The sequence below is a fragment of the Falco naumanni genome, chromosome Z (genome assembly GCF_017639655.2).
Source record: "Falco naumanni isolate bFalNau1 chromosome Z, bFalNau1.pat, whole genome shotgun sequence".
In the NCBI taxonomy this organism is placed as follows: domain Eukaryota; kingdom Metazoa; phylum Chordata; class Aves; order Falconiformes; family Falconidae; genus Falco; species Falco naumanni.
Window position 1 is genome coordinate 61,390,400 of NC_054080.1, and position 12,621 is coordinate 61,403,020.

The 12,621-nt window shown below is 42.5% G+C and overlaps 1 protein-coding gene across 3 annotated transcripts in view; it reads right to left on the reverse strand.

Annotated features, from left to right (window-relative positions):
- The window catches only part of SERINC5 (serine incorporator 5), a 43,945-nt gene that overhangs the window by 11,447 nt on the left and 19,877 nt on the right, over positions 1 to 12,621 (reverse strand). For 2 of the 3 annotated variants that reach the window (XM_040579353.1, XM_040579354.1), the window contains 6 exons: positions 10,511 to 10,689; positions 10,132 to 10,214; positions 7,151 to 7,244; positions 5,308 to 5,519; positions 4,361 to 4,456; positions 1,344 to 1,470 (listed from right to left, as the gene is read on the reverse strand). In XM_040579353.1, the coding sequence (XP_040435287.1) occupies positions 1,344 to 1,470; positions 4,361 to 4,456; positions 5,308 to 5,519; positions 7,151 to 7,244; positions 10,132 to 10,214; positions 10,511 to 10,689 (791 nt within the window). Of the gene's footprint in view, positions 1 to 1,343; positions 1,471 to 4,360; positions 4,457 to 5,307; positions 5,520 to 7,150; positions 7,245 to 10,131; positions 10,215 to 10,510; positions 10,690 to 11,048; positions 11,073 to 12,621 lie in introns of those variants that run through there. The other variant, XM_040579355.1, reaches the window with a different exon arrangement.

The following is a 12,621-nucleotide window of genomic DNA, read 5'->3' on the forward strand; positions in this document are numbered from 1 at the left end:
ATTTGCAATTCAGAAGAGCTCTCCCCTGCCGTGCACAACCGGTGCTTTTATATTAACTGCGCAGCCATCGCTTTGGCTCAGCATTTCTGTAAAAGCTTTGCCATCGAAGTAACAGGTCACTGGCAGCAGTTTTCAAAAGTAAATTACCAACAACTATTGTCTGTGTACCAGTTCCTGGAGATCACTTTCTTGCATGACTGTAGTTGTCTGGGGGGAATCCTTTCTAGTTTCTCCTGATCAGAAATATTTCTTGCCCAGTCTTCCCCTTACAGGATGTGTAATGCAAACTTCCCACTACCCACAGGGAGACGTGTGTTAATGCTTTGCTGTACACACTGAGCCTTAGTAATACTTTAAAACATTCCCCTGAAGGCCTTCCTATCTCTGCAGCTACATGGCACACACACCCCTGCAGGCTACCTGGAGGTTTTCTGCATTCCTGAAACACCCTGCGGCACTGCAAATACTGTTCTAATCTGAACTAGATCCATGACACATGATATCCATGTATTTGATACCAGAATTAAATGGTATCAGAAACAGAAGAGTAGCTGTGCTACCTCTTCTTCAGAAAGTCTCTCATTTTAATTTCAAAATTATGAAGAAGTTTCAGTATGTGAATTTTCGATTGATTCAAAAGCAGAACCTGCTCAAAATCCTGCAGCAGACAGGCAGTGCTGTCTCCTGGCAACCCGCACAGCCAAAACAAGTGATACATCACCTTTCAGTCATCAGCAACTGCCCCCTCCCTGTCCCGCAGCATGACTTAATTTATCGATGTGAGTGCAATAATACGAGGTAAGCATCACAATTATATGGGCACAGATTTTCTTAGAGCAGGAGATTGCTGGCAAATCCTGATGGCAGTACTGTGTTCATCATTTGTTCAACAGAAGACCTAAACACTCCCAGTTTTGTTTGTTTTAAAGACCCTCAAGAAGCAGTGATAGCCTCTGCCAGGAGGCTACAAAAATTTCAAATAGCTTTTTTAGATGGACATAACTGCTTAGAGTTTTTTAATAGAAAGAGTAAATACCGAATCAAAGCCCTCTCAGACTGTTGGGATCACAGACAGCTTGAAATTTCCCCCTCCTTTTCTAGATACAAATTGCTCTATTTGGTTTTAATGAAATATAGTTCTTTCAAAAGTTGTATTACCTTGTTGAACATTTTTGGCTAAAATATCTAACCATTCTGAAACTGAGGAGAATATGAACCTTCCACCTCAATTCTATTCTACTTCTCCCCATTACTTTGCCTGCATGAGACCTGCTATAAGCCTTTACTAGTTGGACCATGATATCTGCATTTACAGTGAGGTAACCGCAAACCCCCAGACTTACCAAGAATATAAAATGCAGCCAAACAAAATGGTAGTACCCAGGCCAGTAACCAGGTTTTCATCTCTGTGCAGGCCTTGACTAAATTCAGGTACACAGATTGTGATATTCTGATTGTTTTCATCCAGCACTTCACAAAAAAAAAAACCACAAAAGGAACAGTTAGGAAAGATCATTTCACTGCATTTCAACATAGTCTTCACACCAAAGGTTTTCAGTCAAATATTTTTATTACTTCAGACACTTGTGTATGTACATTTCAGTTGTGTCTATCTATCTTTTTAAAAGATCACATAGAAAAAATTCTGTACATCTGACCTGGCAGATTCTGTGTTTCAAGCAAAACAAAAATGCAACTTAGCAGGGTACTAAAATTTCTTGTTTGACCAGAGCAGACAAGTAAAAAGACTGCTTCGTGAACTAACAGGTTCAAAGTTTACTAACACTTCACCCAAGACTACAGAGCCATGTAAGACCAAAGTAAGTACAGACCTGACCACAAGCTTCTTTGACAGCAGGGGTGCCTTGAGGACAACTATGAAATTCATACTCAGTGAAAGAGAAAAATGGTGGTCTGTAGTTGCCCTGTTCTATACAGAAGACCAAAGAAAAGTACAGGCAGCAGTTACAGGCAGGATTTTATCTTAACATCTAAGCAATATTACTTCTAGGTTCCTGAAAAGAAACCAATTCAGTCCTTGATCTTGCAAGATGCACATGGCTTTTTGGTGTCTGCTTGAAGATAAGACAAGGCAGAGTAGTAGCCTGCAGCATCACCCCAAAGCAAGAGATTACAGCTGCACCTCATCTCAAATCAAGAGCCTTTTGAGACAATACTGTTTAAGGCAAACTGTGTTCCCATCTCCCCTTCCCTTCCAGCAGCCACATTGCATCCCCACTGGGACAGCACAACTATTTGTAAGGGCAGAGGGCAAAATGCAGCCAAGGCTACACCCAGGTTAAAAATAAACTCAAAATCCAGTCCCCTGACCTGGTGGGGGAGGACTGTGCATGGCCCTGCAGGGCTGCACAAATGGCTTTATCAACACACAGCAGGGACAGGGCAGAGGCGGGAGAAAAAGAAGAGATGACAAGTCTTTATAAAAGACCTTGGTCAGAGATGTGCAGAATCCCCCACCAGTGTCCACCAGGGATGCATCTGCAGCAGGGTGGGTTCACTGTTTGGCAGGTCTTTTATCTTTTCAGTTCCAGACTTAGTTAAGACACAAAGCGATAACACAGGTTCAGCAGACATTACCTTGTGTTTGCCCATTCCTTCTAAACACATTTGCAACTCTGCTTTTTGGGTGTTGCATATAAATACTTGTAGCTTGCATTTTCTTAAGGCCTGGTTTTCAAAGTGGCCAATTTGCAAGATGGCCAATTGGAAAGTCCTTCCTTGAGGAATGAGTCAACATTAGGTAAGTTCATGGCAAATATCAGTGACAGGGCATGAGACACGTTAGTAAGTGCCAGCACCCCATACATTCTCCAGCACATGCCACTATAAAAGCTGCACAGGCCAGTATGAGAGTCCTTATCGTACAGACAGGGGGGAAAGGTGCACCTCTGAGAACAGATGACAACCATGAGAGTTCTCTGGCCTGGGAAGACCAGAAAGGACCATCTGATTCAGGAGGTCTGAGAGAGCATGCTTGATGTATACTCTGACAAATGCAACAATCACACTTGCAAAACCTACAAGAACTGGAGCATTCACTTAACATCTGAAAGCTTTGTTTGTCACCAGCATGAAATAACTTGTTTTAATACCATACACCACTTTCTTCACCTTTTTTCTTCTTGTTTTTAGTGTCAAGTCTTATCAGTAATTCAGATACCTTCTAAATTAACTTCTATATTCATTCAAGAACATTGCTTAAGCTCCATCAATAAATTATCCATCTAAATACTGTTTTTCTTTCTTAGATCTAAAATACAATGTGCATGTGCCTGTGCCTACACAAGTGTGACAGCGGGAAGATTCTTTCCCCCACCTCTCCCCTTTCTTCTTAGGGGGTGTCTGTAAAAAATTCTCCTTCCTGCCAAAAGATTTTTTCTCTTTAGTTATTGTTAGTTATTCAACAATAAAAGTTGAGCAATAATTAAATAAGGGGGTTTAGCATTAGTAATTTGAACCAGAAAAGTCATCTTTAAGTGAGAAGAATGCTCCCTGTCCAAATAGGTGAATCTGATGGTTACCTGGGAAAAGGAAACAGTTTCAGTTGTGCTTGTCAAGTCTTGCTGGGGTTTTGTAGCATAAAGAACATAAAAGTCTAGGGAGTTCCCTACTCTGGGCTTGCAATGCCAATAGTGAGAAGGCAAGCAGAGTGCAGGAACTCTGCTGAAGAACAGCATCATCTCAGACAACTGCAACGTAACTCCAAGTCCTTCCTTTCTCAGAATGTTTCCTCTCAAAATGAAAGATGAATGGTACTCAAGTTTCTGCTCCATTAGGAATCCAGAGCTAAGGCTATCTAGCATACCAGTTCTAGGAGAAAAGAAGTGATTTTACTATGCACTTTGATGGCCAGCACCTACTAACTGGTGGTGGACGGAGTCAACTTTTGGACGGAGCTGATCACCCCATTCTTCCAGAGGCATCCAAGAGCCATTTGTTCCAACTCCTTTCCCATCATGTGACCAAACACATTATGTATTTAGTAATATTCTATTGTACAAGAACATGCGCTTGCCACATGAGGAATAGGCTACAAGACTCTGGGAAATCTGTCCACGGGAAGCAGGCTGGAATTGCTCTGGTGCAACAGATGCAACTCACCCAAGGTAAGTTAAGCTCCTCTAAACAAAGCATTTAAGGTACATGGAGAGTGCCAATTGCATGGGTTCTCTGCTGCATAGATTTATGTTTAGGATTCGCAATTTCTTCTGCATGGGCCAGAACAGACCAAACCCAGCACTCCTATATCCACAAATCTATTTAACTCAGGTTCGTTAAATTCTTGATTTCAGTACATGGCATGTCCAAAAGAATTTGCATAAAGTATTATAAAACTTACTAGTTTCTGGTGGCTTGCTGGATAGTGCTGAGAAAGTGAGGTACATGACGTAGCAACTGATAACTCCTGACTGCAGCAATCCAGAATGGGGCTGGCCTTTACAAGAAAGAGGAAAATAAATTATTTCTGCAGACATTTTAACAAACTGAAAAAGAAACTCCTATCCTTTAAATAACAGTACTTATTATACTTAATATAATAAGTACTGTTATTTAGTACTTAACTAGTTTCTTTCAGAAGAGTATCTTTTATGTTTTACTTTGAGCAGTCCCTAAGTCTTTGAGGCAGTTTAGATACATTTCCACTGGCATGTAAAGAGGCTGTCCCTTAGTTCTGCTGGCTGTTTTAGAAAGGTATTAAATATTCCCATGTAAGTAAAGAATCACCCCTCTGCTCTCTCCCAAAGCACCAGCTTTCCAAAACCTATTGACAAGCTGCCATGATAATTTTATTTGCCTGTAAAATTTGTGCTGGAGTCACTCCAATTATTATTTCCAGGTCCAATGTATGCAAGATACTAACAGCACACATAAAATACACCAAAGCATGAAATACTGCTGTCAGCTTCTCCAGGCCCAAACTTTACAGATGGTAGATCACAAGCAGTCAAAAGTAAATGATAAAACAGTGGTGAATGAGTTTGACAGCTATTACCTCAACTGCTACCATGGTAAGAGTTGTGTAAGCTCCACAACACATTACCAGCCACCAACATTTGAGCCTTCTTTACAGTATGCCTGCCTGATGGCACACCCAAAACGTCTCACAGCTCTGTAGATGCAGCAGCTGAGCGGATGACCAGCAGCAGCACTTCATAGTGTACTTAAAGGGGCAAGAGCAGCACCAGCTCTGAACTGTCATGAGACTCTGCCCAGACATGGCTCATGCCTCCAGACACCCAACTGTGGCAGCACCAGAAATCCAGGAGAAGAGGTCAGCAGACTCACGATTCTGGACACACGGTGATATGGCCACCAGCGACACAAAGAGGCACAGGCCACCATTAACACCAATCAGGACCTTGTTGTACATGCAGCCATCGGCGCGCGTGTAGAAAAGAGCCATGAGGACCAGGGCTGCCACAGCAACGGAGTACAAGATGAGAGTGACCAGGGCAAGCAAACCATTCCACATCTGCTTGTGGTTTGCACCTGCAGTCCTGGGGAGAGAGAGACAAGCATCTTATCTTTTTCTTCCCTTCCTGAAAATATAAAAATCTAGCAATTGAATAGTGCATATCCTCAAACACAAAAGACAGTGCTTACTCTCCTGAAGCATGTGTATGCGACTATACCAACACAGGTCTTTGCAAGGTTCCTCCCATGAAACAGAAGGAAACATGCCAAGGTTCCTCCCATGAAACAGAAGGAAACATTCCTTAGCATTAATGTTTGCCTTCTGTATTATCATGCCCAGCTGTTTCTGCAATTATAGCCCATTGTAACTCCTAGAATTCCCAGTCTCTGGTATCGGCCTGTCAGCACATCTCACCTCAATACTTCAGGGACTTCCTCAGCAGGAACTTGGGAATGCCCCAGGCTCAGCTAGCAGGTGGTGCTCTTCACACAAGGACAGCAAAGGCATATCACTTGGCACAGCTGCTCTTCTGGCCCCTGCACTACCTGGACAGTTCTACTACCCCCTTGCTCAAAAGGCATCCTCCCCCTTTGGGTCTATCCCACCAGTCTCCCTCAGCTAAAGCTGTCCATCTTGTCTTCCTCTCTTCACCTTTTGGAAACATCATTGGGGTTTTTTTTAGGAGTAGCAACTAAAAAAGTTGTTTTGACACCTTTTTGGTGCAAAGGAGGTTTTTCGGGTTTTGATCTTGTTTTGGGTTTTTTTGTTGGGTTTTTGTTGTTTTGTTTAATGGAAACATGACCTACTCCAAAAGAATATCTAATGTAGAGAGTGCTGAAGTTAAATGCTGCTGTTAGAAATACTTCATCCACAGAAAAGCAGCTGCTGTAATTAACAGCAAAAATATCTGCAGTATAAGGAGATCTCACCCCTTACTCCATGAAAACAGGTATTTGACAAAGCAGAAAGGTTTGCTAAAACTCTTAGCAGTCAGTATGCTAACTAGAACAAGAGAGGACTGCAAAGAGTTGCAGAGGAAGAAATGAAAGACAAAAAGCATGGAGGTGGAGGTAGAGGATACTGCATATATGTGGGAGGACAAATTAAATATTTGAAATGTATTAAAGGCTAAGGCCTAGGAAGGCAATAGCAAATATGCTTAAACCAAAAATAAAGTCAATGCCAAAACGGGGTATATGTGGATTGATAATGGAATATTATGTAGATGAAAGCAAAAAAGTTGAAGATAAAGCAGCAGTTCTCATGTCAAGAAAAAAAATTTAATGTGCATTAAGCTGACACAAAAAAGCAGGATTTACCAGTTTACATCACTGCACACAGCTCACAGTTACATTTTGCAAATCCAGTTTTATTCCCTTGCACCCCTCTCTTTCTTAGCAGGTATATTTTCATACAAAATATAAACCAACTTAAAGTAAGACACTTCTGCATCCCAACACACTATTACATACTGGAAGATGAGCAATTCCAGTTAAGAATAAATCACCAGAACAGAAGCGAGTAAGGAGGAAACATCTTTGCTGAGGAAGGAGAAAGTGGATGTAGCAAAGATGAACAGCTCTAAATAGTGACATTAAAGTGTCTTCTTTCAGAAATTACATCCATGCTACTTTTAAATTCTTTGTTACAAGAAATCTATTTTTCAGGAGTCCACCAGAATTTTACAGAAATAACTACTTGCCCAACACATACCAATTTTTATTCCATTTGTGTGCAAACTCAACAAGCAGGATGAGCTGAATAGCAATGAAAAGGAAACCTCCTGTTGCTCCTACGTAGCGCCAGGCTGCAAAGCAGAGGGGCAGAAAATAGGTCAAACTGCAGTCACCTTTCCCTTAGGATAAAATGGAATTATCGTCTATGCAGTGAAGCTGTTATGCTGTTTGAATATCCCAAGCCCACAGATGTAGCAGGAGATGAGAGATTTTAGCTCAGCTAACTCAAGCTTACCTCCCTGATGAAATCAGCTTGCAACCTGCCACACTTTCAAAATAAGCCTGTTAGGACATTTACTGAGTTTCCCTAACCTAGAGAATTTTTGTGGAGACTGAGTTACTATATTCAGACAGAAAATACTGAAACCTTTATTTGTGACTGGTGGGAGGGAGGTAGTGTGAAGGCATTTTCACAGGCATCTAAACCCTGAAATTGTAAGGTACTGGAACCCAGTACTAAAAAGGGCAATTTCTTCCTTTCCAGATTCCAGTACCACAGAAAAACAAAGGTGGAGCTTATCTATTTACAAATGTTGTCCCTAGCCACTCCCAAAGAGATGGGAACACTTGATACTCACTGACTAGTTTTCAGACAAGTTACTTGACTACTTAACCACTGACCTACATATACTGTATTTGGGTAGCTATTTGGAAACTTTGGAGAAGAGACCTCTATTTTGCAACATCAGAAGTGTCTGAGGAAATACTGATACCTGTTTAAATGTTCATTGCTTATACAGCTTGTGCTGCCCAGGCATAGGCTATAAATGACTCCAAACATGCAGCTGATTTCACTGAATATGATCAAGGAAGTGTACTAGTGAAATTCAGCCATATCCTACCATTGTGTTTTCCTTTTGAAAAAAGCTTGTGGGAGTGAAGTGGAAGAACAGAACAGTCAGGTCACGTTACCCTTAGCAGAAGATGTAGAGATTTTTTTTGGTTTTTTTTTTTACTGTACCATAACCTCCTTATTTGAAAGCAAGCAGAAACGCTATTTGTCTGGTTTTGCTAAGCATATTATATGCACTTGATAAGCATGCTGTTCTTCAAACAAACAAAACAAAACCCAAAAAAAGCTAGCATATAAAAAAGTACATATAAAAATATGCAGGGAACAAGGTGTGTGCATGTGTTCGGGAGAGGCAGAGCAGGAAAAAGCAGATCACCAATGCAGTGAGTAATTAAATAGCCAGACTTTCATGATATCCCACTGCCACAGGCAGGACACTGCAAGACGTTTTAGATCCATCACATATAAATTTAGCATGGCCAGTGTAGATTTAACACTACAGCCCAGCCAAAACTTGTGCTTGCACATAATACTCCTCCATTATTAACAAACTGCTAAGCTTGAGAAGCATAGCAAGAGTTTGTTTTGGTTGGTTTCGTTTGGTTTTCTGTGTTTGGGTTTTTTTCTTCGAAAATATACGCAAACTGGAAGAAGGTTTTAAAAGAAAAAAAACCCCAACAGTGCAAATGTATTGATGGCAGGGAAATAAAGGGAAAACAAAACCACAAAATACCCAAACCATCTATAAATCTCAAACTGAGGGGCTGACTGGAGGACGGTTCAGCAGGATGTGCAGGAATACAGCTTGAGACAGAAAAAGTCAAGAGCTAATTTGTGGAAGAAAGCTTGCCACGCTGTATCTCTACACTAGGTTAGACTGCTGTTGAGAAACACCACTCTAACGAGCACAAGAAGTTGTTTCCCCTTTTCCCCAAACACTTCAGTTCTTGAAGAATTTTCACCATGAAAAGGGTCACTTACAAAGATGGTAGGCAGTCTGACCATGAGTGCAATGTGTCGTACCACTACATGTTTCTAATCCAAACAGTGATTAGACACTAAGAACATACAGTCATCCCGTGTCATCACGGAGGATAGCAATATGGATAAGGAGCCCTTCACTTCTGGGGCATCAAAATGAACCAAGACCAAACAAACAGTAAGAGCAACAAGTTGCATTACACCCACCGGTGGTTTACTTGAAGTGTTTTTTACCTTCGTTTCCCAGAGCACTGTGCTCATAGTACGTCTGCCCACTCTGTTCTCTTCCCCTGTGTTACTCCTTCCTCCTCCCCTTTTAAACACCCCAGCTAGAGGAGACCGGTGTTGAAAACACAGGTAACCAAGCAAGCCTTTAGTGGAAGCAGGCAGCATACCCAACTGTTTCTTTGCATTACTGATCCCACCCCTTTCTACCTGCCCACCCTCAACAGGCTTAAGGGCTTACAAGTACCCAGCAAACTGAAGAGCCCAAACCTATCCCAGTATCACTGGGATTTTTGCTCCTAGACCACAAGAGGCCTGTGAGAAGGCTCCCCCCAGAACTGGCATTTAAGCGCTGGGCCAGTATCAGCATGCTCATGCAGTGCCAGGGCATCTTCCAAAACTGGCAGTGCTTCAGGCACAGCATCCTCAGCAGAGCACTCACAACACACCCCAAGAAATCTAATTTTACCTTACTGCATTTACGCCACCAGTCTGAACGCTATCAACATCCCAAATTCTTTTGCAACACTGCAGGTTTCCAGGCAGCAAGCACCAGAGCCTGGCAGGTCACCGTGCCCCCTTGAGCACTGGCACCTCTCCACCACGCAACACTGGCTGCTGTGCTGTGGCAGAACTACCTGCACAAGCCAAACTAACACGGCTCTGCATTTTAAAGTGAACAATTTCTTGTGCACCATTACAGCTCCCTGCTTTAATGTGCAAGACAGCATGGCAGTGGTATTTTTATCTACCCATTTGGCCTGTTCTTGATCAGAAAAAATGATGCTCTTTACTGCACAGAGTTCCCCCCAAACAACTCCAAATAATCCTTCTGCATCTAGAATATACTGATTTTATTTGAATAAATATGGCAATCTTCATGTTGATCAGGCCTTTAGGATTTATAACCACTCACAAGGTAGTACAGAATGAAGCAGCGTAACAAAACAAGGACATACCATTGAGGAAAGTGTCCTGATCAGGAATGAAGAAGGCTCCTGAGCACATTGCTGCCAGAATTACAAGTTTAACAAGCCAGAATCTAGACAAGAGGACAGGAAAAAAATAAAATAATCTGGTTGTAATAAGAATTAGAGGTCTTCAACAAATGTACCATAAGAAAACTCAATTTAAAACCCAACAAGACAAAAAAAGGTCTTTGATGACAGATAGCCACTTTAGTTAGTTTTCACTTGCCTAGATTACTCCTCACAAAAGCAGTAAAATCGGCTTTTGTTTCATTTTGGGTTTTTTGCCTAGTACTACACCCAACTGGAAATGAGGTAGCACAAACCTGTAAAGAGTAATTGGAAATTAAGCCATCAAACAGGTACTTACCCATTATGAATGTATGCTCGGCAGCTTTTGCTGCTGTTAATTTTGATGGTGAACAAGCAGAACAAAAAGAAAAAACAGGCCATTCCAAAACAGACTTTGTACACTGCAGAGTATCCCACCAACTTCTCACACGTCTCACCCGCCTGAATACCCTTGCACATCTGCTTGTAGAAGGGAATCTGAAAAGCACAACGTATTACAAGCTGTTAGATAGGACACAGGGCTCCTTATAACCAAGCATGTCTATGTCTATGTCCCACCAACTTTTCACTGGCTTCATTTAACACCTTTCACTCTTGACAGGCTCCAGCCTGGAGTTAAGGGTTCAAGGGACATAAAGAAATGTATGACATAAGGAACTGGAGTTTTCCAGAGCCTCCACTCTCAAGTCCTTCCAGATGCTTTGGGGTACAAGTCTACCTACCTTTCCTTCAGCTATACCTGCCCCTTACTGCTGATCTCCTCACCCGGGGGACCCTCTCCTCTCTTCCCATGCTTTACAGCAAAATACTTCAAGTGCTTCAGTAATCCATCTTACCTAACCATACGGCAGCTTTACTAGCTGAAGGGGCACGAATGGAGCTGCAGGGCGAGAAGCTCTGGTTCGTGCTGCCCTCAGTGAAAACGTGGACTGAAGCACACCCAAGCAGCACAGGGGCAGCCAGCCTCCCCCTCCTCTGTCACAGCCAACAAAAGGGAGTTGTGCCAGTTGCCCTGATTTTTTTTTAAATTAACAGACAGGAAGAATTCCACCCTTCTCTTGACTCATTAAATATTTGCCTTTGAGGCCTTACTCTCGCCATGAGGGCAAAGCAAACAGAGGTACATTTTGGCTTCAGTTTTGCCAGGCAGACATGATGTTGGGTGCTCAAAAAAGCACGTCTGTGTGGCCAGGACCCAGTTCTGTGGGGTGTCTCTGTGCAGACACTCTCCTTGCAGCCAGAGAGTCATTTAGCCGTGCCGAAGTACAGGCATTTAATTAGAAAACCATAGTTTGCTTCAAAGAAAGAAGGGCCTCTCTGTACACTCACAGCTTTCAGCTGAGGCTGGTGAGACCAGCTGAGCAACACATCAAACTTATCTGGAGCTGACTGCTCCTACCTGCACAGGTAACTGGAGGAGAGAGAAGGCAATGTGTGCCAGGACACAACATGCACAAATAAATAACCTGGGCAAAGGAAACAGGAATCAGTCTTCAGAAAGCATTCAGCCAGGCCAGATTTTGCTTAGGAAAAACAGACATACAAAGATTGTGGGCAACACCATTCCTGAACACTTCCAAGAAATTAGCAAAGATAGGAGTCTCTCCTTCCTTCAGCAGGCAGGTCAGCACACAAAACCAGGACAGGGAAAGAACAAACAGGACCTGATAGCAAGCGATCAGGTAGTGTTCCCAGCTGGGTAAAAAGCCATCCAAGATGCAGGACACAAGGATAAACGTGACCTGCTGGCTTCTAGCCACCAGGCTCTGAAAGCCTTGCCCTCAGCAGGGTATGGCACTTCCCACCCCATACCAGCAATCCAAACCAGTCAGGAGCTCAACAACCCTCCTAGCAGTTTCCCAAAAAGAGGAAATATTTTAGCAGCTCACAGCACCAAGTTGCTATGGTAAGGGTAGCAAACCTAACTACAGTACTGAGCTGATCCTAGGTGGGCTAGAACCAGTAAGGAGATGAAAAGCAGGTCTCAACACAGCTGCATGTTGTTAGGAGAATGGATTCAATGTTACAAGAATGGGCCACTCTGAGATGGTCTTCCAGAAGGAACTCACAGATGAGTAGCCCCAGCGTAAGAAGCTGGACACTAAAGAAGTAGCTGTGGCTAGCTCACATCCAAGAGTCTTTAGACAGCTCCTGAGATATTGTCTGGAGCATCAGTGACACCCTTCCCAGGTGCTGAAAGGCAATGAAACGTCAGACTTGGCAAAAGCACCAGCATTCAAAACAAGCAAATGGATTGACTGGAATAATTAAAGGGACCTATCGATGCACAGTGATGCTAGGGAAAGCAACTGGGCTATCAGCTGATGCTTTCCTGTTCTTTGCTTACAATAACCATCAGTCAGCAGAGATTAAAAAGAAGCATAATACTGAACTAACAATATTTCTGAG